The sequence below is a fragment of the Notamacropus eugenii genome, chromosome 2 (assembly GCF_028372415.1).
Source record: "Notamacropus eugenii isolate mMacEug1 chromosome 2, mMacEug1.pri_v2, whole genome shotgun sequence".
Lineage (NCBI taxonomy): Eukaryota > Metazoa > Chordata > Mammalia > Diprotodontia > Macropodidae > Notamacropus > Notamacropus eugenii.
This window is the reverse complement of record NC_092873.1, coordinates 392,268,681-392,294,961: the sequence shown is the minus strand read 5'-3', so window position 1 is coordinate 392,294,961 and position 26,281 is coordinate 392,268,681. Positions and strand designations below refer to the sequence as shown.

The following is a 26,281-nucleotide window of genomic DNA, read 5'->3' as shown; positions in this document are numbered from 1 at the left end:
CCAATAATCCAACTAGCTATGCCCAAAAACAGTAAAATGAAAAGCTTCTGAATCTCTTAATTTATAAATTACTCTGCAGTTTGATGTGGGAAACCCCGGGATTAGTGGAGAATGCTCCCTTCTTTCCCCAAACACATCAGAACTGTATCGGGCACTTTTTTGGCTGTTTCATGCTACACCTTCTAACCAAGGATTAGCAGTTACTACATATTGCTTGAAATCTGTTCGTAATTCAACAGTTTAAAGGCACTCAAGACACTTGAAGGGCTCCCACTTGACCTTGGGAGGAAAGTTACTTTTTGTTATAAACTGTCTTCCAGGAGAGCTCAGAGAAACAACAATTTTGTCCTGTGTCAGAACATGAAGCTATTTAAAAACACAATTAAGCAAAATTAAACAAGATTTCAAATAGTCCAGCTTAAATGGCTTGTTAAGGCCAACCTTCTCCTCTCTGAATCTGGCTCAGCTGGTTCTTAGACAGCAGATATATGATCCAGGAAGTGCCTAGGTCTAGACTTTAAGAACTTTACCCTGGTAGAACTTGCCAAAGCTTGTGTTCTGGTTGCAAAGCTTTCTGAGGTTACCAACTGACCTTAAAGCTATTCAGTCAGTCAACAAGCATTTATCAAGCACCAACTACGTGCCAGGCTGAAAGTTATAACATTCATCATAATTAACAGGTGCATGTTGCTTATCAAACATCAGTGATATTTATTCTTTAGATAAATTTAGAAACTTTTTATCACTGGCTACAAAATAACATATCACAGAGTTCAAAGCCAAAGTCACCGAGCAGCAGACTGGCTATTTAAAAAAGTTTATTTTTTAAAAAAATACAACATATGTAAACATCTTTCAGTCATAAGGCTTTGTAAAACAGCATATCAAGTAGATACTTTAAATTTCTGCAGTATAAGCACCTTAAAATGTTTACTAGCAGTGATCGCCTCAATTTATCTTTTATCCTAGTAAGACTATTCAATCTACATGGAAATAAATACAACCATATTATGCTACAGACAGCAACACATTAAAAGAAATCACAAATTTACAACAAATCTTGATCATCTCCCCCATTTCCCCACCCCAATATCTGCAGTGGCATGTAAGATTGGATCCATACTTAGATAGATAATTGTCTTTATATATAATATATTTTCATATCTCAGTTCATCAGAATGCAAACTGGCCTAGAGAAGCTAACTAAGGGGTCTAAAAGATGTATGGTTAGGAAAGGAAGTATTCTAAGGGAGTACAATGCAGACATGTTTCTGTAGAAATAAAATTATAGGTAACTTAAGTTGTTGTTTTGTTTTGGGTTTTTTGTACAAATTCATTATTTAAGGCATCTCCTGCAATTTTGTCTGCAGGTTACATACACTAATGGCTGAAAATTTAGTGACCAACAATGTTGGTATGATATATTCATGAAGAACAAAATCTAAGTACTCATACTTCAACAAATTATCAAAAACTGAAACTGAAGTATACAGTGAACAATGATTTAATAATGAATTAAGTACCTGAGATTTTACTGCAACCTAGAGATTGTTTGCCTCAGGATAAAATACCATTAATCCTTTTATATTCAGGTCATAGTACCAAAAAAAAAAAAAAATTACAAAATGTCCTCAAAAGATACAGCTTTATAATTTAAGCTACCATTATTCTTTTGTTGAAAGATTGCTTACTATGCACTCCAAACCTGAAACTTTAATTTTCAACCACTAAAATTTCAGTTGAGTAAAATGTGACTATTTAACTTGAGTAGAAATTTAAAGGAAAAATTAAGCAATATTACTTTAAAAATTTATGGCAATTAAAAAAATAAGTGTGCTTCCAAACTGGTAACAGTAAACAAGGTGACAGTTCACAAAACAGATTTTCTAGAAAGAAACCCACATAATTTAATAACAGCACCATCATCCAAATAGAGTCACAATTTTTAACAACTCAGTAGTCTGAAGTTCTTAGCTATACTCAGGGATGTATTGTATATTTCCATTCCTGAGTAATTTCTATTTACCGTTGTCTTTTAATAAGTGTTCAAGATTACCTGAAATGTCAAATAATTTTGTAAAATATTTAATTCTCAAAAGCTGATCTCTGATCTTCATATGTGTTTATTTAAATAACAAATTCTATTTGGTTTAAGGTGCTAGGCAATTTTGTCATCACTAAAATCATATAACAAAATTTCATTTAAATTCAGTTTACTTATTCCCAAAAATATTTCTAGAGAATACGAGTTGTGCATTTCCAGGTACAAAATAAGATGGTTACTTTTAGTTTAGGAGAGAATTTAAAATTCTCTCTAACCAAGAGAAGAGCCAACTGAAAAAGCTTTCTTCAGTGGGTATCAAACAGTCATTCAAACATCACTCAGATATATTAGGTTCCTCATAAATTCTAATGAAGTCTGTTCATAAGGCATATTCAGTGAGATTTACTCAAATAGGGTTAAGTCACTCCATAATCTGCCCAATAATCCTAATGTCAAGGTTAGGTACTTTAACAGAATACCACATTGATTTCAGTCACTTATCTTCAAAATTAGGAAACATTAGAAAAGCAGTGTGGAGTTATAGTCAACTTTAGAGGCTACAACACCTGGGTTCAAATACCACTTCTGATGGCTGTGCGATTCTAGGTAAGTCACCTAACCTCTCAGTGCCCGAGGTAACTCACTAAGACTGGAAATTGCTGAAAAGGGGCCAGCTTAGAGGGAGCTTCCTCATCTAAGAGCTTCCAATTCCTATCCCTATCCTAGTGGTTTTTTGCATCACATCATTCCAAACTAACAAATGTATAGCATTTTCTTCTTTTTTTGAAGAAAGGGGAAAAGTGGTTCAAAGCATCATCATTTTCAGGAAGTTTGTCTTTCTTTTTGTAACTGGGGGTAAAAAGAGAGAGAGGGAGGAAGAGAAAAATAATCCTTAAAGTTAAGACTGATCAAGACTCTATCCAGCATACAATTTTACATTACTGTGCATTTCTAGGTTTACACTTCTGTGCACTTCAAGTTCCTAGGTGTGGTTCCAGTGAAAAGACAATATAGGCAAGCTAACAACATTATATTTTCCCAAAAGTTAAGACATCTACTACTGTTTTGGTAACATGGCCACAGCTTTTGAAAATACAGCAGCATGAAACATTAGAAGGTAGACACATGATTTTAAGTTGTTCTCATTAAAAACAGAAATGCTTTTAAAAGCATAAGGCACTTAAAATTAAGATAGAAATTCTTTCTCCAGTTCATATATAGATGGCCGGCTAGTTTTGCTCTTCATTCTGCATAGAGGCACAGTGTAGTCCCTGTTCTGACCTTCCACATCGATGTCCAGCAGTGAGGGTACATGGAATTTAGTTCTTTCCTTGGTACTAAGTAGACAGTCAGCATTTGGTCCCGGGTTACCTTTTAAATAGCCTGTCTGAGCAGTATTAGGTGTTGTACTTTCTGGAAGAACCTGCTGAGGATTTAGTCGACTTCTCAGAGAAGAAGGACGAGGTCTGGGTATGATACTGACAGCACTTTGTTTTTCTAGTAGGACCTCACTTGGCAGATTTCTCTGATGAACAGATGGGAAGTGCAGCATCCCAGAAACTTCAAGAATTGGCAGTTCAGAGACTCCATTGGTTGAGCAAGTAGCTATGAAAATATAAAGGTAAGATGTAATTTTAGAGGAATTTTAGGTGCTATAAAAAAAAAGTCACTGTGCAAAATGGCCATAATGACTAAGTCAACTAAGTATTCATTTGAAAGTGAGAGTCTAATGGAAAAAAAAGGTGGGCAAACACCAGAGAAGCTACCATATCATAAACACTGAGTATTTGGCTTGAAGACCATGTTGGTGACAGCTGTTTCATTTGCTGCACATGACTGGAAAATGTAGTGATACTTAACCAAAAGTACTTCAAAATATTAACACCATTATTAATTATAATTTTTAAAGTAAATTTTAAAAATTCAGATAGGAATGGTTGGTTACCAACCTTTAAGAACAATTATTAAAAAGTATATTTGTTTTAAATTACTCTGAAATCAGTTTTTAAAAGCAGCTAAGATTATACAACCTGAAAACATACAGATTTTCTTTCACTATGAATGATTTTGAGACAGTGGTAGATTTCAAACACTGGCATCACATCAGCTTAATACTATTTTTTTATTGCTTCACACTTGGCTAGCAAAATTACAAAACAAAAAATTACAAACAAAATAAAAGTAGTTTAGTTCCTTATGAATTTAAGATGGGGTTCTACATGACTTGTAAACAGGTACTTTGTTGAAAATGATGTTTTCATGAATGGTCTTCCACTCAAATATATAAAATATTTTTACTATTCTATTATTGCTCCAAGAGTTTTATTAACTTTTCAAAAGAACTTGAATATGAACTATTCGGTGTTCTAATAAACAGTCAATATGGAGATCAGAATACTTGCTGGTTGGTAGCAGGGACTGTGGAGGGGAGGAAAGTCTTAGTTCTTAATAGTGTAGAGCTACTAATCTTAACTACATAAGTCTAATTTTTAGAGGATCACTATATCAACCAAAAACAAAAAAGGATGCCACCACTACCTTACATATTGTAGCCCAATTAGTTATTAATAAAATTACTTTGATAAAATTGATACTTGGGGGGTTAGCTTTGGTCATATATTATGTTCAACTGCTAGATGGTCAGATATGTTGATACATGTGGTATAGGGAACTCCTGGTGAGGGAATCGCCTTTACTAATTAAGACTGGCAACTGTTCTGTGAGTCTTTAGTCTTACAGAGCTGCCTAATGGATTACAGAACCAGGATGAGAGAGGTTAAGACTTGAACTCAGGAATTCCTGACTCCACAACCTGTGCTCCATTCACTGCTTCCCCAGCCTCTCATTTGATGGCTAAAATAAGCTTTCACTATAAATAACAGTGGAAGTATTAGGGAGAAAAGGAACTAAACCAGGAATAGGAAACTCTAGCTAAGGCATAAGAATATCCCTAAGTAACTTATTTTTACCCTCTAATATAGATTCAGTTTTATATCTTTACAAATTTTAAACAACCCACCTGTAGTCTGAAAAGCATTTCCATCAGATACAGAGCGTCTATGACATGATACCTTCATTCTTGATGAAGCATTATTTGGCACGTTTCCAGACACCTGCTTTGTGAAAGGAGAGGAAGGCACATTCTTTGACAGGCTGTGATCAGTCACAAGTTCTGAAATTGCAGCAGGCTCACAGTTACTTCCCTGGATTACAGGGGAATCTCCTATAATGGGAATGTCTGTATCACAAGGACCCACAAACGTGTCTTCACTGTCTGAGTGTAGCAAACATTTTGTGGAGATGGAAGGCATGGACAGGAGGTTCACAGTGTTTGATGATGGGCTTAATGTTGAGAGGTTACCATCCTCTCTTTTAGACTGCAATCTGGTAGGAGGGCTGGAGCTTCTTCGTAATTTAGAAGCACGCTGAAATATTCCCTCACGTTTTTTCTTATCCTCTTTGGGCAACAATTCATCAGGAGGCTGTGCCTTATTGAGTTCCCTAATATCTAATCCCAAAGCTACAGAAGCCAATAATGCAGCACACCCATATAATGCAGATTCTATTTTCTTTTTGGGGGGTGTTCTGCTAAGACTATTTGTGGGAGTCATTTGCGGAGTGCTGGCTGCAGAGCTTGCAGAGGTCCCCTCTTCAAAGCTTTCAGGTTCTACAGTGTTATCTCCCTGATCATCTTTCCAAAGAGGTAGATCAACATAGGCCTGATTCGTCAATTTCATTTGCTTTGGTCTTTTGTTGTCCAGTCCATCAGGGAAAAGTTTCTGCTCTGGAGAGATACCTAAATCAGAGGCACAGGTTCAAATGTAGTAGCTTTTTAAAAAAAAATAAAATTTCATGGTCTCTCATTTTTATATTACCTATATTTCCCAATGTAATATACTTCAATACCTTTTACTATAATTCTCCTACAATACCTTTTAAAATAAATTCATTCTTAAAAAAAAAAAAAAAGTTGGTTCTGAGTTACCTTGGAAAATTCGAAGCTACAAGCTCAATAAAATAAATGTCCGCAACAAAATAATGTAAAGTTACATATACTCTAATTGAAGTACTGAATCTTAACCTAATAAAAACCTAATTTAAAAATGAATTACAATACATAGCATGAAGACAATTTCTTCCCAAGAAGACTATCTAACAATGGCAAAAAAAAAAAAATGGGAAAGTTGACAATTTTTATTTACTCTCTAAAGAGATTACATAATACTACCTTTCAACCACCTCCCCCAAATATAGTCTCCTCAACACAAAAATAAAAAATCATTAAAAAGTTCCAATTTTAAGTCTAACACAAATCCCAAGTTCTGCTTCTATAACTACCAAAAGCACAATACCTTGTTGGTCCACAAATAGTGATGCTAAAGGCACAGTTTTCTGGTTTTTCATTATGATAGTTGACCAAGGATTACTTCCATCTGAAAGGGGTCTTACTCTGAAAAAGAAATACGTTTTCTGACATGACAGAATAATTAAATTAAATTAAATAATTAAAGATTACAGCTTTGTGGCAGAGTAAAATCCAGTTTAAGTCATGGGGAAAGTGATTGAAGAACAACAGTAAGCTTTAATTTTGAAGAATAAAAGAAAATCTTACTAGACTATCAAATTTTAAAATGGCTAAAGAATGATCAGTGTAATAATACATATGATGTCAAGATAAGCAAACAAAAATATAAAGCCTCAAAATGAGAATTTAAAACTTCTTAAAAGCAAGGCCAGTGGTGTGCCCGGACACATCAAGTGCTAACAGCAACGATCCATTACAAGATGTAAAAACATCTCTACCTTTCTTTGCAGTCAGCACGCTCTTTTGTCTGAACTGAGCTTGGTCCCCAAGTACAGCCTTTCTTTTTGAAGCTTCTCTTCACATCTTCAAATTCTTCTTGGCGACAGACAGTGCTTTTGCCCCAGGTTCTATTGCTCTCATCTGAGGTGACTACATATAGAGAAAAACCAATCATGGATCCATTCACTGCTTTGTTAGAATAATTAAATCACCAGGAACACCTTCTTATTTAGATATTTATTAAAAGGGCTTAAATACCTGATGAAGAAATGATTTATTTCACCCAAAGCTACCAAAAATTGCCTTTTTCAATCAAAACAGCAGCAAGAGAATGGACAAAATAATTAGGAAAGATGCAAAGTAAGAAGGTAGCAGAAAGGATCTGGTCTTATTTTCACATGCTGTGACATTCATGATTTTCCATTTTTATTTGAAGAAAACCCAACTGAGCATTTAATTTTTGTTAAGTAAAATAATTTGAATGAAATAATTGAGATGTCCAACTTGTGGAATCAGAGCTTCTTAGAGCTGAATTAGAGAACTTCAGATTAATATTTATACTTAATATATATATTTATATATAATATACATCATGTTGTACTTAAATGCTCAGTCTTCAACCAACAGTTTAATTATGACTTTAAAAAAAAGTTAGTTACAAAACCCCCCAAACACTTTACAATTTTAATTTTGTCTTGCCTTTTTTCATTCCCACACTGGGAAGTACATATTCACTTGTGATATCTACATCTTGCTGGTACACATATATACTGTTTCTCCGGTCATGAGAAGTACTTATATCTGATTTTGAAATCACTGGGGAAAAATTGTTATTATTACTATATACTTAGTGAATACACGATTAATAAGTTAAAAGATGAAAAAAAAGTTACAGGGTTAGTCATGATCTTTGATAAGTATAAATATGTCAAACTTAGGCCAGCCTTGCCTGAGGCAAGAACCAGATTAAAAATTGGGAAATATTTTTAAAAAAATAAATAAAAATACAAGAAAACAGTCCAATGTTAATTTGCAATTTTCTAAGTCAATATGCAGCTGGTAGAGATCCATTTCTATGTGACACCACATACCCCATTATTGACAGAGTTATAAGATAAAATGAGGGACTGGGTTCTTCACTTTTTAAAAATATTACATTTGAAGAGCATATGGAAATTTTTAAAAACATATATCTGAATGTTTTTCAAGGTCAACCACATTCTTAGCAAATGAACTCGTCCTTCAATCACCTTCAACTTAATCTTTTTACATTATGTCTTAAAAGGAATATATGTACACATATATATGTATAAAAATCTAACTTTCATGTCATTTTTATTTTAAAAACTTCTATCCCAGTTTTCTGAATTTTAACTACCCCAATAATACATTCAGTTTGAGATTCAGTTTGGAACTCTTTCTAAATGGATCTCCATATGCATCTTGGATGTGCCTATTTATGACGTCTCCCCACATCAGGCTGTAATATCCTTAAGGGCAAGGATTACTTTTTCCATCCCTTTATATCTCAAGTGTTTAGCATAGTACCTGGCACATAGTAAGTGCTCAATAAATTTCGATACATTCATGCATAATACACATATATATATCATGTACATAAGTATATACATATACCTGGAACCTTTGGAATTCTGGAATGCTCTAAGGGAAGGAAGAAAAGTTTCAGAGACAAAATTTAAACTTCCAAATCACCTCATTTAATTTTCATCCTATTACTATTTTTTCCCCTAACTATATATAGAACTTCTGGGTTCCACCAATCTATTTCCCATGAATATAAAATGGCCAAACAAGAACAGATTGAACTCTTACTATCTTGCTAGGAAAATGACTCCTGGCCTCATGAAATATATAGCCTATAAATAAAACAAAATCACCAGGTTACATTACTGTTGAACACTGAGTGCTGGAATTGAGAGTGACAGAAATGGAAGTCTGACTCCCATCTCTGATACCAATACGTAACCACAGACAAGTCATTTAACTTCTAAGAACTTCAGTTTTCTCACATGAAAATGGGGATGATAATGCCAGAAGCTCTTGTGTCATAGGGCTACTATAAGAATCCAATGAGAATCATATTAAAGAGCTATATCCATGTATTTCATGAGATCTGTGGGAAAAGATGTAACTGGAACTGGGTACCAAGAAAGAGAGATCAGAAAACCTTCATGAAGAACATGACATCTGGGTTAGGTCTGAAGGGCAGGTAAGAAATTCCACAGGGGATGAATAGGAAAAAGAATACGTCAGAAACAAAGAATAGTGTGAATAAGAGTACTGAGCACGCTCGGGGATAGGCAGTCCAGTTTTACTGAAGTACAAAATGTGAAAGATGAGGCTGGAATGCAGAGTGATGTTTTGCTGTGGAGAGCCTTCTATGCCAAACAAACGGAGTTTTATTCAAGAACCACTGAAGATTGTTGCACATACTGCTGGTGTTTCAAGTCAAAAGCTATGTAAATTAAACCTACAAAGTCCAGCAAGCTACATGTCACCTAATTTTTTCCCCTCTTTAACAAATAACTAGCAACCTATTATTTTTTTTTAAATTCAATGAATCTTAGAGCAACCAAAATGTCCTCACAAATTCAAATTTATAGTGTAATAATATGTGAAGCTAAACTCAATAAGAAAGCCTCTAGTGCTCCCTACTGATAGTACCTCCCCAGATCATTTTCTATTTTTACACTTACGCATCTATAAAGGTTGTTCCAAAAGTCTAGTGCAGTTTAAATTCATTAAAGACACATACATATACACATGCTCAATTTATGCATCTCTATACTTATTTTATCTTCTCCCACCCTCCCCACCCCAGCCCTGGTAGAACATAAGGTCTGTCAGGGCATAGACTGTCTTTTTTGTCTTTGTATACACTAATATGCTTGTTGATGATGTCTACTCAAATTGGTAATGGTGTGTCTGATGCATAATTTTGAGGAACTAACAAGGACGATGCAATACCATCAGTTTTAAAGGCAAATCTGCATAGATGAACGCTAATATTCAAGTTCAACAGGCAACATAAAATTGTAATGGTCACTAAATTACCAGCATTCGAGAAAGTCTAGACAGAAAGACAATTCTCACATGTCAGGGGCAAATTAGAGCAAGATCACAAGGAAAGTCAAATTATAACAAGAACATAGCCCTTGATAACTTACCCTTTAGAGCTGATCTTCAAGCATGTGAAACAAACAATAGATAGTAATACTGTGGTATCAAGGTCAATACAAACTGAAACAAAGTATCCAGTCATAAGAAAGATTATGCTGGCAGCAGTATGAAGGATTACTTGGAAAGCAAAAATATTGGAATAGAAGTTGGAAGAAAGTTTAGGCGGATATTGCGCTAGTCCAGGCGTGTATAAATGAGGGCCTACGGTGGTGGCAATGGAAACAGAGGGATGGCAACAGGGGTGTGAGAGATTTGTAACATAAGTTAATTGTGTTTAAGGTTACACAGGTGGTAAGAATGGCAGAGTCAGAATCTGAAGCTAAAAATTCAGAATCCAAATTCAGTGTTCTCTCTACCATGCCATACTATCTCTTATTTATCGCAACCTTAGGGAAGAACTCTGTTTTGGTTAAAGCAGAGAGAAGGAAGAAATGTTAGCTGTAAAATCTAAAGAGGCAGAAGCAGTAGTTAGGAAAGGGGTTGGAGATCCAAAAGGCACTCTAGAAAGATTAGGAAACTGGCAGACCAATTTGAAATTGACCTAAGGATGAATAATTTTTAAGTAGCTAAACATCTAAGTGGTGAGACTGGCTGATGAAGACTGAGGAATTAGTACAAGATAAGTCAGATTGGTGTGACATGCTCTGCTGGCAAAACTTGGGGAGTTTATCAAGCCCAGAGTTTAAAACAGGATTTAGAGTGTTCTGAGAGGGGGAGGGGTCAAAGATGACATTGAGGATGTGGGCCTTTGTGACCAGAAGTATGGCAGTACCGTGGACAGCAACAGGAAAATATGGAAGGAGGGAAAGCATGGGAAGAAAGACAATGGCCATATTGAGGCTGAAACGCCCTATGAGACATTGCCTATGAGACTGAAAGATATCCAAGCTGATGATGTGAAACTGAGCCCAGGATGGAGACTACACCTGGATATATAGATCTAGCCATCCTTTTCATACAGATAACTGAACCCATGGGCATTAATGAGGTCATCAAGTGAGACAGTAGAGACGGAAAACAGAAGACCCAAGAGGGAATCTTGAGGCTCACTTAAGTAGTGGGTATGACACAGAAAAAAGAGCCAACAATGAAGAGGGAGAAAGAAGAAGGAAGAAGCACTAAGAAACGTCAAATATGTAGTAAGAAGGGGGCACATTAACTAACCACATGCTTAAAAAGTAGACAGCAGCTGCTAAATAGAATCTATCTTAGCAGAGTAAGCAGCCCTATGATGGCACAGCAAGAACAGGAGCTTCTGGGACCTGAGGAGATTGTAAGCCAATAGAAGAGAGTGAAGCAGAAACGAGAGATATTTCTCTTAGATATTGCCCAGGAGCATGTAACAGAAAGAGAGGTAAGTCAAGGAAGTTACTAGAACTAGGCATCCAAAGAGTTAGTGAGAGACCCAGTGTAAAGGAATAAAATAAATAGATGTACAATCAGGAAAGGTTGTTTCTGAAAAATTCATATTATGGAGAACTGACTTCCTGACCAAGAGGTGATAGACTAAATATGCAGAATAAAATGAATATTTCTGGACATGGCCAACAAGAGGATTTGTTTTGCCCAATTATGCATAATTATTATAAAGGTTTTGCTTTTCTTTATTCTTTCCCCAAATATGAAAAGGATAGAGGGGAAAAGGAGACAAAATAAACACATTAATTGAAAACATAATTAGAAAAGAAAACAAACCCATTAGGATTCTGCTTTTTCAATGTGCAAGAGGTCAGTAGAAAGGCTCTACCTTAGACTGGAATGGGTGAGAGTATAGAGAAAAGGGGAAAGATTATAGAAAGGTTATACTAATAATGATCAAGATCTAATTGTGGTCTTTGGAGGCAAAGCCCCCACTTGTTAAAAGCTTACAGCAGATGTTATTAGAGGTGGAATACAAGGAGTTTTTTTGATTAGGAGTACCTCAAAAAGGTTTTATCATACATACCCCTTGAATAGGAATAGTTGAATCCTTTTGTCATCTTGTTAATATAGCTATGATTGTCCCCTGGCTAAACTTCCTTAATAAACACATACCACATTAATGCGCATCAATCAAAGGACTGACAGTCCAGAGTAAGTTTAAAAAGGGAAAGAGGAAGGGTTAAGACCATAACGGTTGATTCATTCTCCCCTTCTCACCACCTTATCCACTCACAGCAAAATAGTACTTATTGCTATTTTAGTTTACTCAAAGCAAAAACAACATAGAAACGTTTGCTGAATGTAAAAAAGTAAAGTTATAGAGAAATATAAAGTACTTAAAGCTTTTCTGTACATATAGAAATATGTACAGCATATATACATATACATACATGTACATGTACACACATACGCCAGCAGTGCTAGTATATTAGGAACCTATGATTTTCCTTCACCTTAGGCAGATGCAAAATCCCTCCATTACTTACATTAGTTCTCTGAGGCTAAGAGGGATTAAGTGATTTTTCTATAGTTACATATCTATTAGGTATCAGCAATGGGATTGTAACCTAACACCTAAATCCGAAGTCTACTACACCAAGCTGCCTTCTGTGAATCTCTCAATTGCTCAAATCCTCCAAGGAATTTTGGATGTCAGCCTTGCTTACTTGTCCAATCTAGGCCAATGAATATATAGCCCTCAATTAAGCATAATACATTACGTAATTATTTAAGAGAAATACTCTTCCTGTTAAAAACAGATGTGGGAATACAAATCACTGCCCTAAAATGTCTTAATTCATTATACAAATGATAACTATTAGATAGATGAACAGGCACACACATGAAATGGATTTTGTCAGATCTTAAATTATTTTTCTTGTTTGAAGTCAATCACCTTTAGTGAAAAAAAAATCAGCTTTTTTTTTTTTTAATTCTATTAGGCTTTCATTTAGCACCTAATTTGAAACTCTGATTAGCACAGGCAATAGGAACATTGGATAAATATGATTTCTTGTCAGATAAATAGTTCTTTCTACAAGAATCATAAATATTTCTGAGGAGAGGAAAAGGAAAGGAGAGAAAAGGTAAAAAGGGGGAATGGGAGTAGAAAGAGACAGCTTGAGAAGAAAAGCAGAAGGCAGAGAGAGAATCTAAATGCTACTCAGGCCTGTTTGTTAATCTTGAGGGAAGAGAGTTAAATATCCTATCTCACAAGATAATGATAAAATTAGAAAATAATTTCTCAAACTCTTCATCTTCCTAGTAAGACAACTACAATTTTGTAGGATTCACCTAAATATCTAAAGCTGTGTAGTTTTCTTTTTTTCTCCTTTCGATACTTAAGGAACTAAATCCAAGAAATATGACTGCTGTCCCAAAAAAGGGCAGTTTCCTGAGGTTGTAGTAGATTCCTTCACTAGAGATCTTTAAGTACAGGCCAGATGGGCACTTGTTAGGAGGATAATAAAGAAGATCCTATTCAGATATAGGATGGACATTAAATGGCCTCCGAGGGCCCTACCCACATTGAGATTCTATGATTTCTCTGGAACCCAAGACCAACTTTTATTTTCCAAAATAGCTGAAGAACACATATATATATATATATATATATATATATATGCTCACAATTCATCAAACATTTATTATTATTGGTTCAAAATAATCACTATAATAGATTAGACTTGTGTAATAGTGAGAAGAGGAGTGACACTGAAGGGAGAAGAAATCTACAACTTACGTTGTATAGCTCGAAGCCGAGGAATTATTGTTGGACTACTTGGTGGACTAGAACTGTTACTGTTTAAACTTCTTCGTTTATCCAAATTTGGGGAAGCCTGCACTGTTATTTTGTGCTGGAAATCTGTTGGATAAAAATGTAAATAATATTGAATTTCCACTGCAGTTATATAAATTAAGTCTTGTATACCTATGCCTTTGGCATATAAATCTAGTAAAAAATAAAAAAGACAGTATAGGAAATGGCAAATAACATAACCCATAGGTCTTTCTTCAAAAGAATTCTGAACTTAATTTACAGCACTGGAATTTTGCCTATATATTAGCTGTAAGTAGGATGCAGGAATTCATAAAACTAGCATGTAAGAGAACAGGCACAGTCATATGCTGGTGTAAATATTGTACAACAGGATACAATGAGAAGAAAACAGTCTTAAGTTCTTTCTTCAACAAGAAGATAAGCACTGTTGTTGCATTCTATTGCATGAGCAGGAGAATACGGCTGTTTGGAAGTATTAAATACAGGTCAGGCAAATAGCAATGAAAAAGTAAATAAGAAGACACTGGCTAATTTGTAGTAAAAGTACCTTTTCTCCAAAGAGTTATAAATGCTTTTGTTAAAAAACAAGCAAACAAACTTCAATGCCATTTTTGCTTAAAATTATAACTTCTCTTGAGTGCTTTATTTTCTAGAAGCAGAACTTAAATCTATGGATCAAAATTCATCCCTTCAGATGGCAAAAAGATTGTTCTTTTATGATAAAGTGTGCACAGATGTACCAGAGTTCAAGTGCCTGGGTTCAAATCATGCCTGTCACTAAATATCTGTGTGACCTTAGGCAAGTCACTCAACCTCTGTGCCTCAGTTTCTTCATCTGTATTATCAGGGGATTGGACTCAAAAGCCTCAAACACACTTTCCACCTCTAGATGTATGGCCTATACTAAGAATATATATGCTTACATTTCAGAAGCAAAATAGTAATAAATATTTTATTCAAAAAAATGCTTCATTGGCATCTAGTAAAAAGCTCTATTATCATAATAATTCTAATAACTTCCTCCTCAAACAGGTGCACATAGATATAAAGGCTTTCAGTGAAGGTTCAAGAATAGTTTCTGCCTCTTAGTATCTCTGGATTCATTCAATTTCCAGTTCAAATGCCACCTCCTACATGAGAAGGAAGAGCGCTTTCCTGATTTCCCCACCCTACCCTAATTGCTAGCACTATCCCTCTGGAATTAACCACAATTTATTTTATATACAGACTCATCAATTTCGAGCTTAAAGGGATTTCAGAGGTAGTCTAACTGAAGTCCTTTCAACTGAAGATAAGAAACTGAGACACAGAGGGATTAAATAACTTGCCATAGGTCACACAGGTATTAAGTACAGAGGTGGGATTCAAATTCAGGTCATCTAATTGTAAACTCAGGATGTTTACCAATGTACCATGCTAGTCTTTCCCTAGAGAAACTGGAAAATCCTTGAAGGTAAGAACTGTTTTCCCTTTGTCTTTGTATCCTTAGTGCCTAACACTAGCACTGAATAGGCACTTATCATGTGCTTACTGACTCTTAAATTTACTAAGGACCAGCCTAAGTTCAGAATGGTTCATAACCATCACCTTGCCACCAAGTGATGCTATACTTAGAAAGTAAAACTTTTAAGAATGTTTACTGGTGTGGTGATCCACATCAGAGGGAGACAGTAGCCCAAATGACAAAATTATGGATCTTTTGAAGCATAAATGTTATCTTGCTGTTTATTGTCAATATGACTAAAATATGTATCCTTTCTATAAACAATTTGGCTTTCTTAAAAAATGTCAGTGTTTTTTACTTTGAAGATTAGCCCCATCTCTCTTTAGTTTTCAAGACATTTAAACCTTCAAAAAATAAAAATCTTCTTAGTATTTATCTATTATGCTTTTTAGGCATTCCTCATAAATTGTCATCATCTATTATATTTGTAGGGGAGTAAGAGTGCAGGGAAGAGACAAAGACAGATGAGGATGGTGGGTTTTTTAACAACCCAGCACCATCTTGTGGACTGACAAGTAAATAGCAACATTGGATTTTATTATAGCATAGAACCTAAAATTTTACTCTTCTTTTCAGAGAAAAAAGCAAACACAGATCAAAAGCCAGAAAGTACCATGGAGATAATCTAGTCCATCTTTTTCCATTTACAGATACAGAAACTCAAAGAGGGAAGTCACTTGCTCATGATCACATGTGGAGTCAGAGGCAGGATTTGAGCCCAGGTCCTCTGACTCCAAATTTACTCTCCACTACACCTTGCTGGAGTTGCTTTACAATCTTGGTCATAATTCTATTAGAACTTTCTTTTCAAGAGCCAACCTGCAAGTTAAAAGTTGACATGCTGATTTATTTTTTGATGAAAAATGTCTCCTTTCCTTTGATAAAGAAGAAAAAAGATCCATGAAATATGATGCTGGAATGAACTAAATCTGTTATGAACTTGAGTCTATCTGTCTTTATCTTCTCTGAATGTAAGCCAAGGGACACTTTCAGAAGAAAGCAAGTATACTGAGTTATACTTCATTATTCTATGAAGTAAAGATAACAGACTTGTACTGGTACATTTTCACTTTTTCTATAAAATACTTTTTCTATACATGTTTCTCAAATATTCCCAAAAGGGAAGAATGGGATTATAGATTTAGAGTTCAATATAAATAAATACATAGATAGATAGATTTAGAGTTCAAAGAGACCTCAGAAGTCATCCAATTCAATCCCCTCACTTTACAAGAGATTTAGACAATTTGTTCAACGTTACCAGGGTAGTAAGTGGCAAAGACAACCTATATGCTTGGTTGAGATACTCTTACTAAACGTCTTCAGACACATTAAAAAGGAACAACTCGAGGATGAGAACATGTCAGTCAGTCAGCCAGCCAGCCAATAAAATTAATTATGCACTTATTATGTTCCAAGCACGGTGCAAAGCACTGAGGATACAATAGTATATATTCTAAGAAGGGAGATAGCATATAAATAACTACGTACATACCAGATATATAAGTAAATGGCAGGTTATTTGAAAGGGGAAATCACTAGAAGAAAGGGGGACCAGGCAAGACCTCCTGCAGAAGGTGGGGTTTGAGCTGTGTCTTGTAGGAAGCCAGGGAAACTAAGCAGAACTAAGAGGAGGGAGCACGGCATCCTATGGTTGGGGGAACAATCAAGTACAAAGCTGTAGAGCCTACAGATGCAGTGTTATGTCTGAAAAATAGCAAATTAGACCAGGGTAGTTGGACTACTGAGTATGTGGAGGGGAGGAAGGCTTAAGAAGACTAGGGGGGTAGAAAGGAGCCAGTCTATGAAAAGCTTTAAATACTAAACAAAGGACTTTATATTTGATACTGGAGGTAACAAAGTTACCACCAACCTATCAAGCTGGCAGATGACAGGGTCAGACCTATGTATTAGAAAAATCATCTTGGTGGCTGAGTGAAGGATAGATTGATTAGTAAGAGGGAGAGATCTGAAGCAGCAAGACCAACTAATAGGCTTTTGCTGTATTCCAGGTGAGGTGATGAGGCCTAAACTGGGTAGTGGCTCTATGAATGAAAAACAACGGACATATGAGAGAAGCTGTTAAGGTACAAATGTCAAGATTTAGCAATGAATTAGATATATGAGGTAAGGGTGAGTTAATAGCTGAGGATGATACCAAGGTTACAAGCCTGTGAGGATGATGGCTTCTTTGACAGTAATTGCTAGTTGGGAAGATGGGAGGGTTTTTGGGAAAAGAGAATGTGTTCTGGTTTGGATGTACTGTGTTTGCTATATAGGCCGAAGGAGTAGAATGACTGACTGATTTGACATCCAGTTCAAAACGTCAAAAAAGGCAGTAGGCAATATGGGGCTCAGGAGATACAGGAGGCCAGGTATACAGGTACAGGAATCATCTGCACAGAAATAATAACTGACCCACAGGAGCTGAGGAGATTACCAAGTGAGTTAGACTACAGGAGAAAGGGAACAGGGCCCAGAGTATAAAGCCTTGAGGAATACCAGCAGCTAGGGTATGTGACATTGATGAAGGAAAGGCAAAAAGAAAAAAAAAAGATTCATAAGAAGCAGTAAGACAACAAGAAAAAGAACTAAAAGAAAGGAATGTTTAAAAGAAAGAGTATCCAGAGAAGAAGGTGATCAACAATGTCATATTCTATGGAGAAATCAACAATGATAAATTGAGATTTGGCAATTATGAAATCATTAATGACTTCGAAGAGAGCAGTTGCTGCCAGATTACAGAGGGTTTGTAAAAACCTAATAAAGGAGTGAAAGGGAATGCCTGGAAAACTCAAGAAGAGACAAGAACATCTAGAACAGGTGTTGTGGAGAATGGGACAACGAAGTCTGTTTGCTGTAATCAAGGTCCTGTTAGATAACAAATTTGTTGAAGACACACATTTACGGGAGATGGTAAGACAAGGGTATGGCCATCTTTGTGTATAGCTGTAGTACGGTGGAAGAGTCAAGGGAATTGGAACTGGGAAGTCAGAGTATTTGAGAAAGCATTTATATATATATTTAAATCTACTAACACAATAGCAGGAGATGGGGAGAAGAAAAAGACTGAGCCATGCACTGAACTTGATGAGGAAGGAAGGAAAATATCTTAGATGTTGATAAATAATTGTCATTCAGCTACCTGGATATGTAGACTCAATAATACTAAATGTATTTATTGTGTTTGTCCTTAATTGCTGAAGAAGACCATGCCATCAGAGAAATAATGACATCACTTGCACTTGACTTTGTTTTGAGTGAGGGAGGGCTGTGCAGGTCACCAGCCTCACTTCTCCTCCAGAGCCATCTGAATCCAGGGACCAGATATTCATCAGGATAACTGGAGATGACCCAGGAAGCACTGTATTTATAGATGAACCTTAAAGGAGGAAAAGTTCCTTAGTGATTGTAGAAACATAGAGGGCCTAGAAGTAGTAAAGAAGAGCAAAAATACTTTCACTCTTCCACCATGACCAGAGTTGGGAGTACAACAACAACAAGAGAAAGAGTGGCCAGTACCAGAAAGAGTGATGAGTGAAGATATGTCTTTGGAAGGGAGCTATGTTCCTTTGAGGGCTAGAAGGTGTGTGAAAGAAAGATGTTTTAAGATGAAAGGAAACTTTTATCTATGCAGCAGGAATTCCAGAGGGTACAGTGGAAAGGGCAGGCAGATCTGGAGTGGGACAATAGAAGACTAGGGTTGACAGGCCTGATGTAGTATCAAGATGAGCATAAAGAGTAGGGTTTGCATATCTGCCACCAAGAGTTAAGGATGACTAGGATGGGGAGACTCTTTTAAAAAGTGAGCAGTGATCCCAGAGAGAAAATCAGTAGTTATAAGTATTTTGAGTGAAACAGGAGTAGAGAATGTTCAAGATGTTCCCTTGAGGTTTAGCCTCCTAGCAAATGAAAATGTTCTGTGTGAAACCCAAGAAGGCCATTCTCAAAGCAGTCAGGAGCAGGTAGAAGTCAGAGTGCTTTGCTTGCCTTGATGGAAAAAATCATTTATATGCACAGTTTCCCCAACCCTCATTATGAAATGAGAGAAAATTCAGGAAACTTGGTGTGCTTGCTGCTATGGTTAAAAACTGGCAAGAGTGGGGGATCCAATATTCAAACCTGGGTCCTCCGACTCCAAATTCATGAATCTATTGCACTACACAGTGCCACCTGCCAAAGAATTCACCTTAAAATACTATGGAATTTCTATAGTATTTTAATAATTCTAAAGACAGCCATCAACCAATAAACAACTGCTGAAGGATTATTTGCTGGGATGCTGAACAGATATAAATTGGACTAGATGGTCCCTGAGATCTTTTCCAACTCTGGAATTCAATGGTTCTGACATATCACACACAGGTACAAGTCAACTACACAAGAAGAAAAATTATAATTCTATCTTTATGCTGCCTCTTATAAGCATATTATAATATTCATTATAATCACATGGAAGAGGTAAGAAAATATATCCAACTTTAGAATTTAAAACCATCTTTTCCCCTTTCTCCTCTATGTAATGAGATTAAAAAAAAAAAAGCTGATTCACAAAATTGTCTAGATGACTTAAATATGTTAAAACTGAGCCCAAAACAAACAAATAACCTCGGCCAAATAATAAGGGCATTTTTGTGCCAACACATAATACGTTTCAGACAGACTTGTTTTCCCCTTTAAATATACACAAAAATCTATGAAAATTCAAATCAAAATCACACCTGAGGGTAAACTAATCCGATGTCCATCTTTCAGTTTTAAACGGCTTCTCTTAAATTTTCCTTTTCTCTTTTTTACATTGGGCTTCTCTTGATTTAACTGGAATATCAAAATATTAAGTTCTCGCTCTAAAACATCAATCTCTCGTTCTGCCAGTTGTTGCTCACGCCTCTTTAACAATTCTTCCTGAGACTTCTGCTGAAGAGCTGCTCTCGTTAGCTCCTCTTCACGGGATCGCAGTTCCTACAAGACGAAAAAAAAAAAGTGTGTACATAGGTATATGAACATATGCACATATAATAAATTGGATTAAGGTATAAAAAAAAAATCCCATTTCTGATTTTTATTTATCTGAATACATTACTATTTCTACAAAGAAGCCTTATCCCATGCCAAATTGAAATGTTGAAATATCTCTTCCCTTCCCCCTCAACTACACAGTAATTCCAGTCTTCAAAGGGCAGATCTCTTTGTAGGTAAGAAAGTCAGTGCTAAGACTTTTTCAGTACATAATTATTAACTTAGGCTAAACTCAAATGCCTCTGCACAGGCTCAGTCTTGCTGTTCACATTTCTATAATATGTACAAACTCCCTTGACCTGGCCCCTCTCGTGCAAGTGATAAATACCAACATAGTTTACTGCGTTCCATTTTAAATAAACCCAATAAGAAAAGTCCAAATTTACAAAACAGACAAATTTAGGCAATTATTCACATTACAAAAGGATTCTTTACAGACAGACTGGACTCAATAAGACTTCCTTAATTGTAAGCAACGTAAGTTTATGTTCACAGAACTGTTCACAGAGAAAGGAAACTTAAAACTAAAGTGTGGTAAGGGTGATCAATCAAGCATTACCTCAGAATTTCATACAGAAGTCTAAGAGAAAGGGACACTTCTGTGCAAAGGTCACCTTTGTTTCCAAATCTTTATGGATTAAAACAGTAGATAATAAAAGTCTATTAAAATACTTTAGGATTTAGTCTTTGTTAAAATTAATGATTCTTTTTTTAAAAAGGAAAATGTGTGAACTAAAAATCCAAAGAGGGTTTTATCTTACTAATTATTAATTCAACATTATACCTAAGCAATTCTGTAATTTTAAACAATGTTCCCTCTTTTAACTTTTGTACTGTGTTTTGATCTTTAGCTAGGACATTAATACTCCCTTTAGTGCTATCCCATTTTCTTTTCTTTTCTAGACTGCCCCACTAATAAATCAAGCACTGGCAGAGAAAGCAAGAAATTTATAAGCTTCCATTTACACAGCTCCAGCCACATTTCATCTTAGAAGACTCTATTAAGAGTGTCTTTGTTAGAAACTGCAGCTATCTTTTCAGATGAAATGTTAGTCATAAATGTAGCTATACACTTTGTATTAAAGTTTCTCATACCATATAAGCAGGTCACATTTTAAATATGCCCTCCTTTTAAAGGAATGTAATCTGTGGAGAACCATATCACATAAAATAGATTCACAAAAGAAACGGAGATGGGGGAACTCAAATAACATCAGTGTTCCCTAACTCCCTTGTTCAGAGAATAACTGCAGACAGATTCAAATGGAAATCAATTCCAAATCTTCACTGAAAACAATTCCAAAAAACCCTACACTCACAAAAAAATTAAAAAAATAAACACTACTATATGATAACAAGTCAATATAAAACAATTTCCCTAATTTAGATCCAACTAACTCTACCTTAGCTAGAAGTTTACTTTTTCAAGACCAAAGGGGAAAGTGTGAGGAAAGGGATTTCTCCACAGACAATATAAATAAGACTACAGGACAGAAGGGCAAATTTACTTACAATGCTTTGAAGCACTCTTAAGTTTTATTCAAATGACTTCTGGGTACAAAATAGCAGTAATTCATCTTTAATAATTTATTAATTCAAGTTAAGCTCTCTACCTAAAGAACACTTTGATAAATGTTAACTCCTATTCAATGAATTAAATTTATTTCTTTAAAAATACTCTACAATTCAACCTGTTGATTTTTTTTCAATCTGGACATCCCCCAGTTATTGCAATTTAGTTTTACTCAAGCTAAGTTACACACTTTTATGGTTTTTATTCAGTTTCCTAATTTAATTCAGCAGTATTTCTCCTTAACAGGCAGTATCTTAGGGGATAGAAAACTGGCCTTGGAGCCAGGAAGATCTGAATTCCAATTCTCCTTCTGACACATGCTGTGAGATTCAGAAGCAATCTTCAGGACTCTAAGCAACTCTAAGATTCTAAGTTGCAGAGAAGTTTCCAACCTATATTAGTAACAGGAATTTCATCATCCAAAAGTTCCCCATACCAGTGAAATAACAGGTCCAGTCCCCTACTCTTACCTCCCATAGTTACTGACTAGCAATGTTTTTTATCATTATGTTGTGTTAAATTAGATGAGGTATAAAAGAACTAATTAGAAAAAGGGCTAAGTTTTGGTTCTTTTTTTTTTTGGTCATAGTTGGTAACTGAAACAATAATAATTTTTTAAAAGTCCTGAGCAGAGGAAATATCCTCTCAAAAATGTAGGTCTCTATTATGAGAAAGAGCAGATAGGTAAGAGGAAGCAGATTTTCAGCTTTTCCCTGAAATGAAAGGCTCTGTGGGAAAAAAGTTACTTTTTTTTAAAACTCTGTTTAAGAGAAAATAGAAGATCAAAAGGTAAAACGAGGCGGGGGGGAATCTTCTAAGGGGATTTTAAACATTCAAAAAGAAATAAAAAATCTCTGTGGGTATTAGGACTTTTTAAAATACTTTCAAATTATAAAGCACACAGAGAATTAATTCTTTTAGTTGGTCAGATTACCAGTAGCAATATTTATTTAACTGCTTGGCAATGGTCATTCTAGTAATGGAAAATCCAGGTTCCTGGCAACAGATGTTAATCATTAACAGTAACATTATTTCTCACAGTGGTTCAAAGACTGGTGCATGCCCACATGTACAAAAACAGACATATACAGATAAGAAGCCGAGGAACCAGTATCTATGGAGGTCTAGAGTTTACTGAATAACACAAAGACAAGAGCCAAGTTACTGACCATTAATTCGAAGTCTTCTATCAAAAAAGATGAACAAGAAAAGGAGATAAAGCACATAGGTGATATTTTTTATACCATCACCCAAAAATACAAAATCTACAAAGTGGAAAATACTACAAATTCTGAACTACAAATAAATTCAGAAGCTTGCAGAAAGCTACCTATAATTTCATATACTACAGCTAAAAATGAAGTAAAAGGCAAAAAAAAAAAACCACTATCAAAAATTTAAAAAATAAACAGAAGGCAGATACCTAAATTCGATTTTTTAAATTTTTTTCTCAAAAGATATGTCCAGTCACTTTTTTTATTTTCATAGTCAAATTCTTAGGAAAAGCTATCAGTACACATTGTCTTTACTTTCTCATCTACCACTAACTTCTAAACCACCTGCAGTCTGGCTTTTGACACCATCACAATTGAAACCCTTCACTTCAATATTAGAAATGATGTCTTTATTACTAAATCCAATGACTTTCTTTTTAATAAGTTCTCATTATTTTTTGATCAATCTATAGCTTTTGATACCATTGATCACCGTTTTCTAGATACTCTATCCTCCCTGGGTTTTTATGACATTCCTTTCTCTCATTTCTCCTAACTGTCTAGCCGCTCTTTCTCAGTTTCCCTTGAAGGATTATCAAACACATGCTGCCCTTAATGCTTGTGTGTAAAACTTAAGGCTTTTTGGTCCCAGGCCCTCTTTCTTTACTCTCTTTCCATTGTCTCAAAAATAACTGGATTCAACATTAGTGCTATAAAGACAAATCTCAGATTTACATATTCAGTCTTCATTTCTCTCCTGAGCTTCCATCCCAAATCTTCAAGTGACTGATGGATATCTATCTTGATCTAAATGTCCCATGAGCATCTTTTAACATGTCTAAAGCAAAATTCATCTTTTGTCCCCTATACCACCTCCTCCTCCTAACTCCTCCATTTTTCCTGAAGATGTCATCACCTAGTCAGGTCCCCTCATCTGACTCTTCTGTCTTCCTTACCTCTGCCTAATGGAACTTGTAGTTGACTCTCAGTATCATTGGATCAACATTCAACTGAAACAAGATGCAGGAGAGGCTAAAGAACTGTGTGCTCAGGCTAAAAGGGATAAGCAGTATCATCAATGTTCCCTAAATCCCTTGTCCAGAGAGTAAACGGTATCAACAAGCAAGAGAAGAAGAGGTATAAACAAATTTCAGGGAACTCAAAAAGAAGACAGATCACTGAAGAATGGTGGCATGTCCTGGAAGCAGCAGTGGAGCACAAAGAGTAGTCTGTTCCCTTCCTCCTTGCCCCAAGAGGTCAGAATGGGTGGGAGGATTTAGGGTTACAGAGAACAAGTAAAAGAAATTTTAGTTGAAAAGTTCAAGGATATAAGAAAATTTGTTGAGAACAGAGCATGGGTTTCAAAGAACATTGCAGAATATACTATTCTACCATGTCTTCTGATACTCAGCTTGGAGCTAGTGTGAGAAAGAGTAGGAACTGTTAGGAGTAAGGGTTGGAGAAGACATAATATGGGTGTATTGTTTGTACCTAAATAAAGAGCAATTTTTTAAGATGGTTAAGCTGCATAACAGTTACAAATAAGCACTGGTGAAAAGTTTCCTTGCCAAGAATTCTCTACAGTAAAGAAATCATAAGTCTGGACCAAAAACAAAAACAAAAAAAGAAAGGTTTTTAATATTACAAGATGAAGGAAATTTCCTACTGCTACATGGCCTAGATATTGGTTGCTGTTGTTGTTTGTACTTCATTCCCCAAGAGGACCATGACATCAGGGAGGTGATGCCATGATATGCAAGTGAATAGGATTTAAGTGAAAGAGGGCCATGCAAAGTCACCAGCCTCACTCTCTCCTCCAGAGTCAAATGGTTCCAGTGGCAACATACAGATCAGGATGACTGGAGATGGCCCTGGAGGCACCGAGAGACCTTGGCCTTTATAAACTAAGGTCTTTAATAGATCTCCGTTTGACTAAGCATCCTAGATATTTATTGTACTAGCATAGACCAGTGACTTCTTAATATGCTAGATTTTTTTTTAACTGGGTCTCTCCATTTCATCCAAGATGGAAGTGCAAGTAATACTCATGGAGCTAGCCACATTATGAGTTATGGGAGCTTTGACCTACTCTTGTTACCAACTTCCTTCTATACCATCTCCCATCCTGTGGGTTAGCCATATGAATTCCAAACTTAGTGTAGATATCCAATTAGCTTAGCCCACTGAAGCTCAGGGCTCCCAAGATCAAGAGATCCATCAGCTTTAGTTTCCCAGGAGCAGGGACTACAAATGTGTACCACTATGCCTGGCTTAAATAGAGCTTTGAACTCACTTAACTAGAGGCAGAACAAATAAATATTGATCCATGGAATGGACAAATATTGGGAAAATATTTAGTTCATTTTCTTGCTTTTAAAAATCTATACCTAAAATATTTAATATAGTCTTGAAAAAGAATAAGCATCTCACCCTGCATCTTTCTTTGCAGAAGTGACAGAAAAGAGAGGTGATATAAAAAAAAAAATCAACAAAAATTTAAAAAATTTTTAAATAGAGACAAAAACAAGTCAGCATTTACACCTTTCCCACTAAAATATCTATTCTGACTGAGAAATTAGGCTATGTAAACAAAGCTAATTTCCTAAATATCTTTCCTTTATCCTTTCCATTTCTTATCTCCTATTGTATTTTATGACACCTACTCTAAATTTTTCTTCTACATCACATGTTGATGAATTTACCATCATACTCCATTGCAAAATTTACATGTTCTGGGTAAAGAGGTTTTACAAGCTGTAATCAATAAGGCTGTTAGGGATTATTGTAGGTTAAAATTGACAAAAGTTATCAGTTCATAATTTTCCTAGAGATTTAAAATATATAATATATAATTTAAAATATGTAATCAGATATACAATATATAATTTAAAACATATAATCAGATACATATATAATATAATTCAAAATATATTATCAGAAAACTGATTCTACTTACCTTTTCTTTAGTTCTCAATTCATCAAACATTTGCTGAATCTCTAGCTTCCAGTCATCTTGCATAGAATGGAAGGACTCTTGAGGCATTTCAGTCATGACTGCCCCTTCAATGGCAGTCAGCTGTTCAAGAATTAAAGCAAATGATGGCCGAATGTGAGGATCTTGCTCCCAGCATTCTATAATAAATCAGAATTACATCAATTCCTTAGCTTGGAAAAAATCATTTTATTTACAACACTGCTCCCCTATTTCAGAACAGAAGG

The 26,281-nt window shown here is 35.4% G+C and overlaps 1 protein-coding gene and 1 long non-coding RNA gene across 7 annotated transcripts in view; one reads left to right on the top strand and one right to left on the bottom strand.

Annotated features, from left to right (window-relative positions):
• Positions 1-801: 801 nt before the first annotated feature.
• MAP3K21 (mitogen-activated protein kinase kinase kinase 21) overlaps positions 802-26,281 on the bottom strand; it is a 65,558-nt gene continuing 40,078 nt past the window's right edge. For 2 of the 6 annotated variants that reach the window (XM_072647502.1, XM_072647503.1), the window contains 8 exons: positions 26,019-26,194; positions 19,978-20,218; positions 13,714-13,836; positions 7,548-7,664; positions 6,848-6,998; positions 6,397-6,494; positions 5,064-5,840; positions 802-3,649 (listed from right to left, as the gene is read on the bottom strand). In XM_072647502.1, coding sequence (XP_072503603.1) covers positions 3,231-3,649; positions 5,064-5,840; positions 6,397-6,494; positions 6,848-6,998; positions 7,548-7,664; positions 13,714-13,836; positions 19,978-20,218; positions 26,019-26,194 — 2,102 coding nt within the window. In that variant the 3' untranslated portion in view covers positions 802-3,230. The remainder of the gene's footprint in view (positions 3,650-5,063; positions 5,841-6,396; positions 6,495-6,847; positions 6,999-7,547; positions 7,665-13,713; positions 13,837-19,977; positions 20,219-26,018; positions 26,195-26,281) is intronic. The other 4 variants (XM_072647504.1, XM_072647506.1, XM_072647505.1 and 1 more) reach the window with 3 other exon arrangements.
• Positions 3,582-16,317, top strand: LOC140529097 (uncharacterized). The gene is made up of 2 exons (XR_011975418.1): positions 3,582-3,665; positions 15,907-16,317. It is a non-coding gene; the product is annotated as an uncharacterized lncRNA (long non-coding RNA).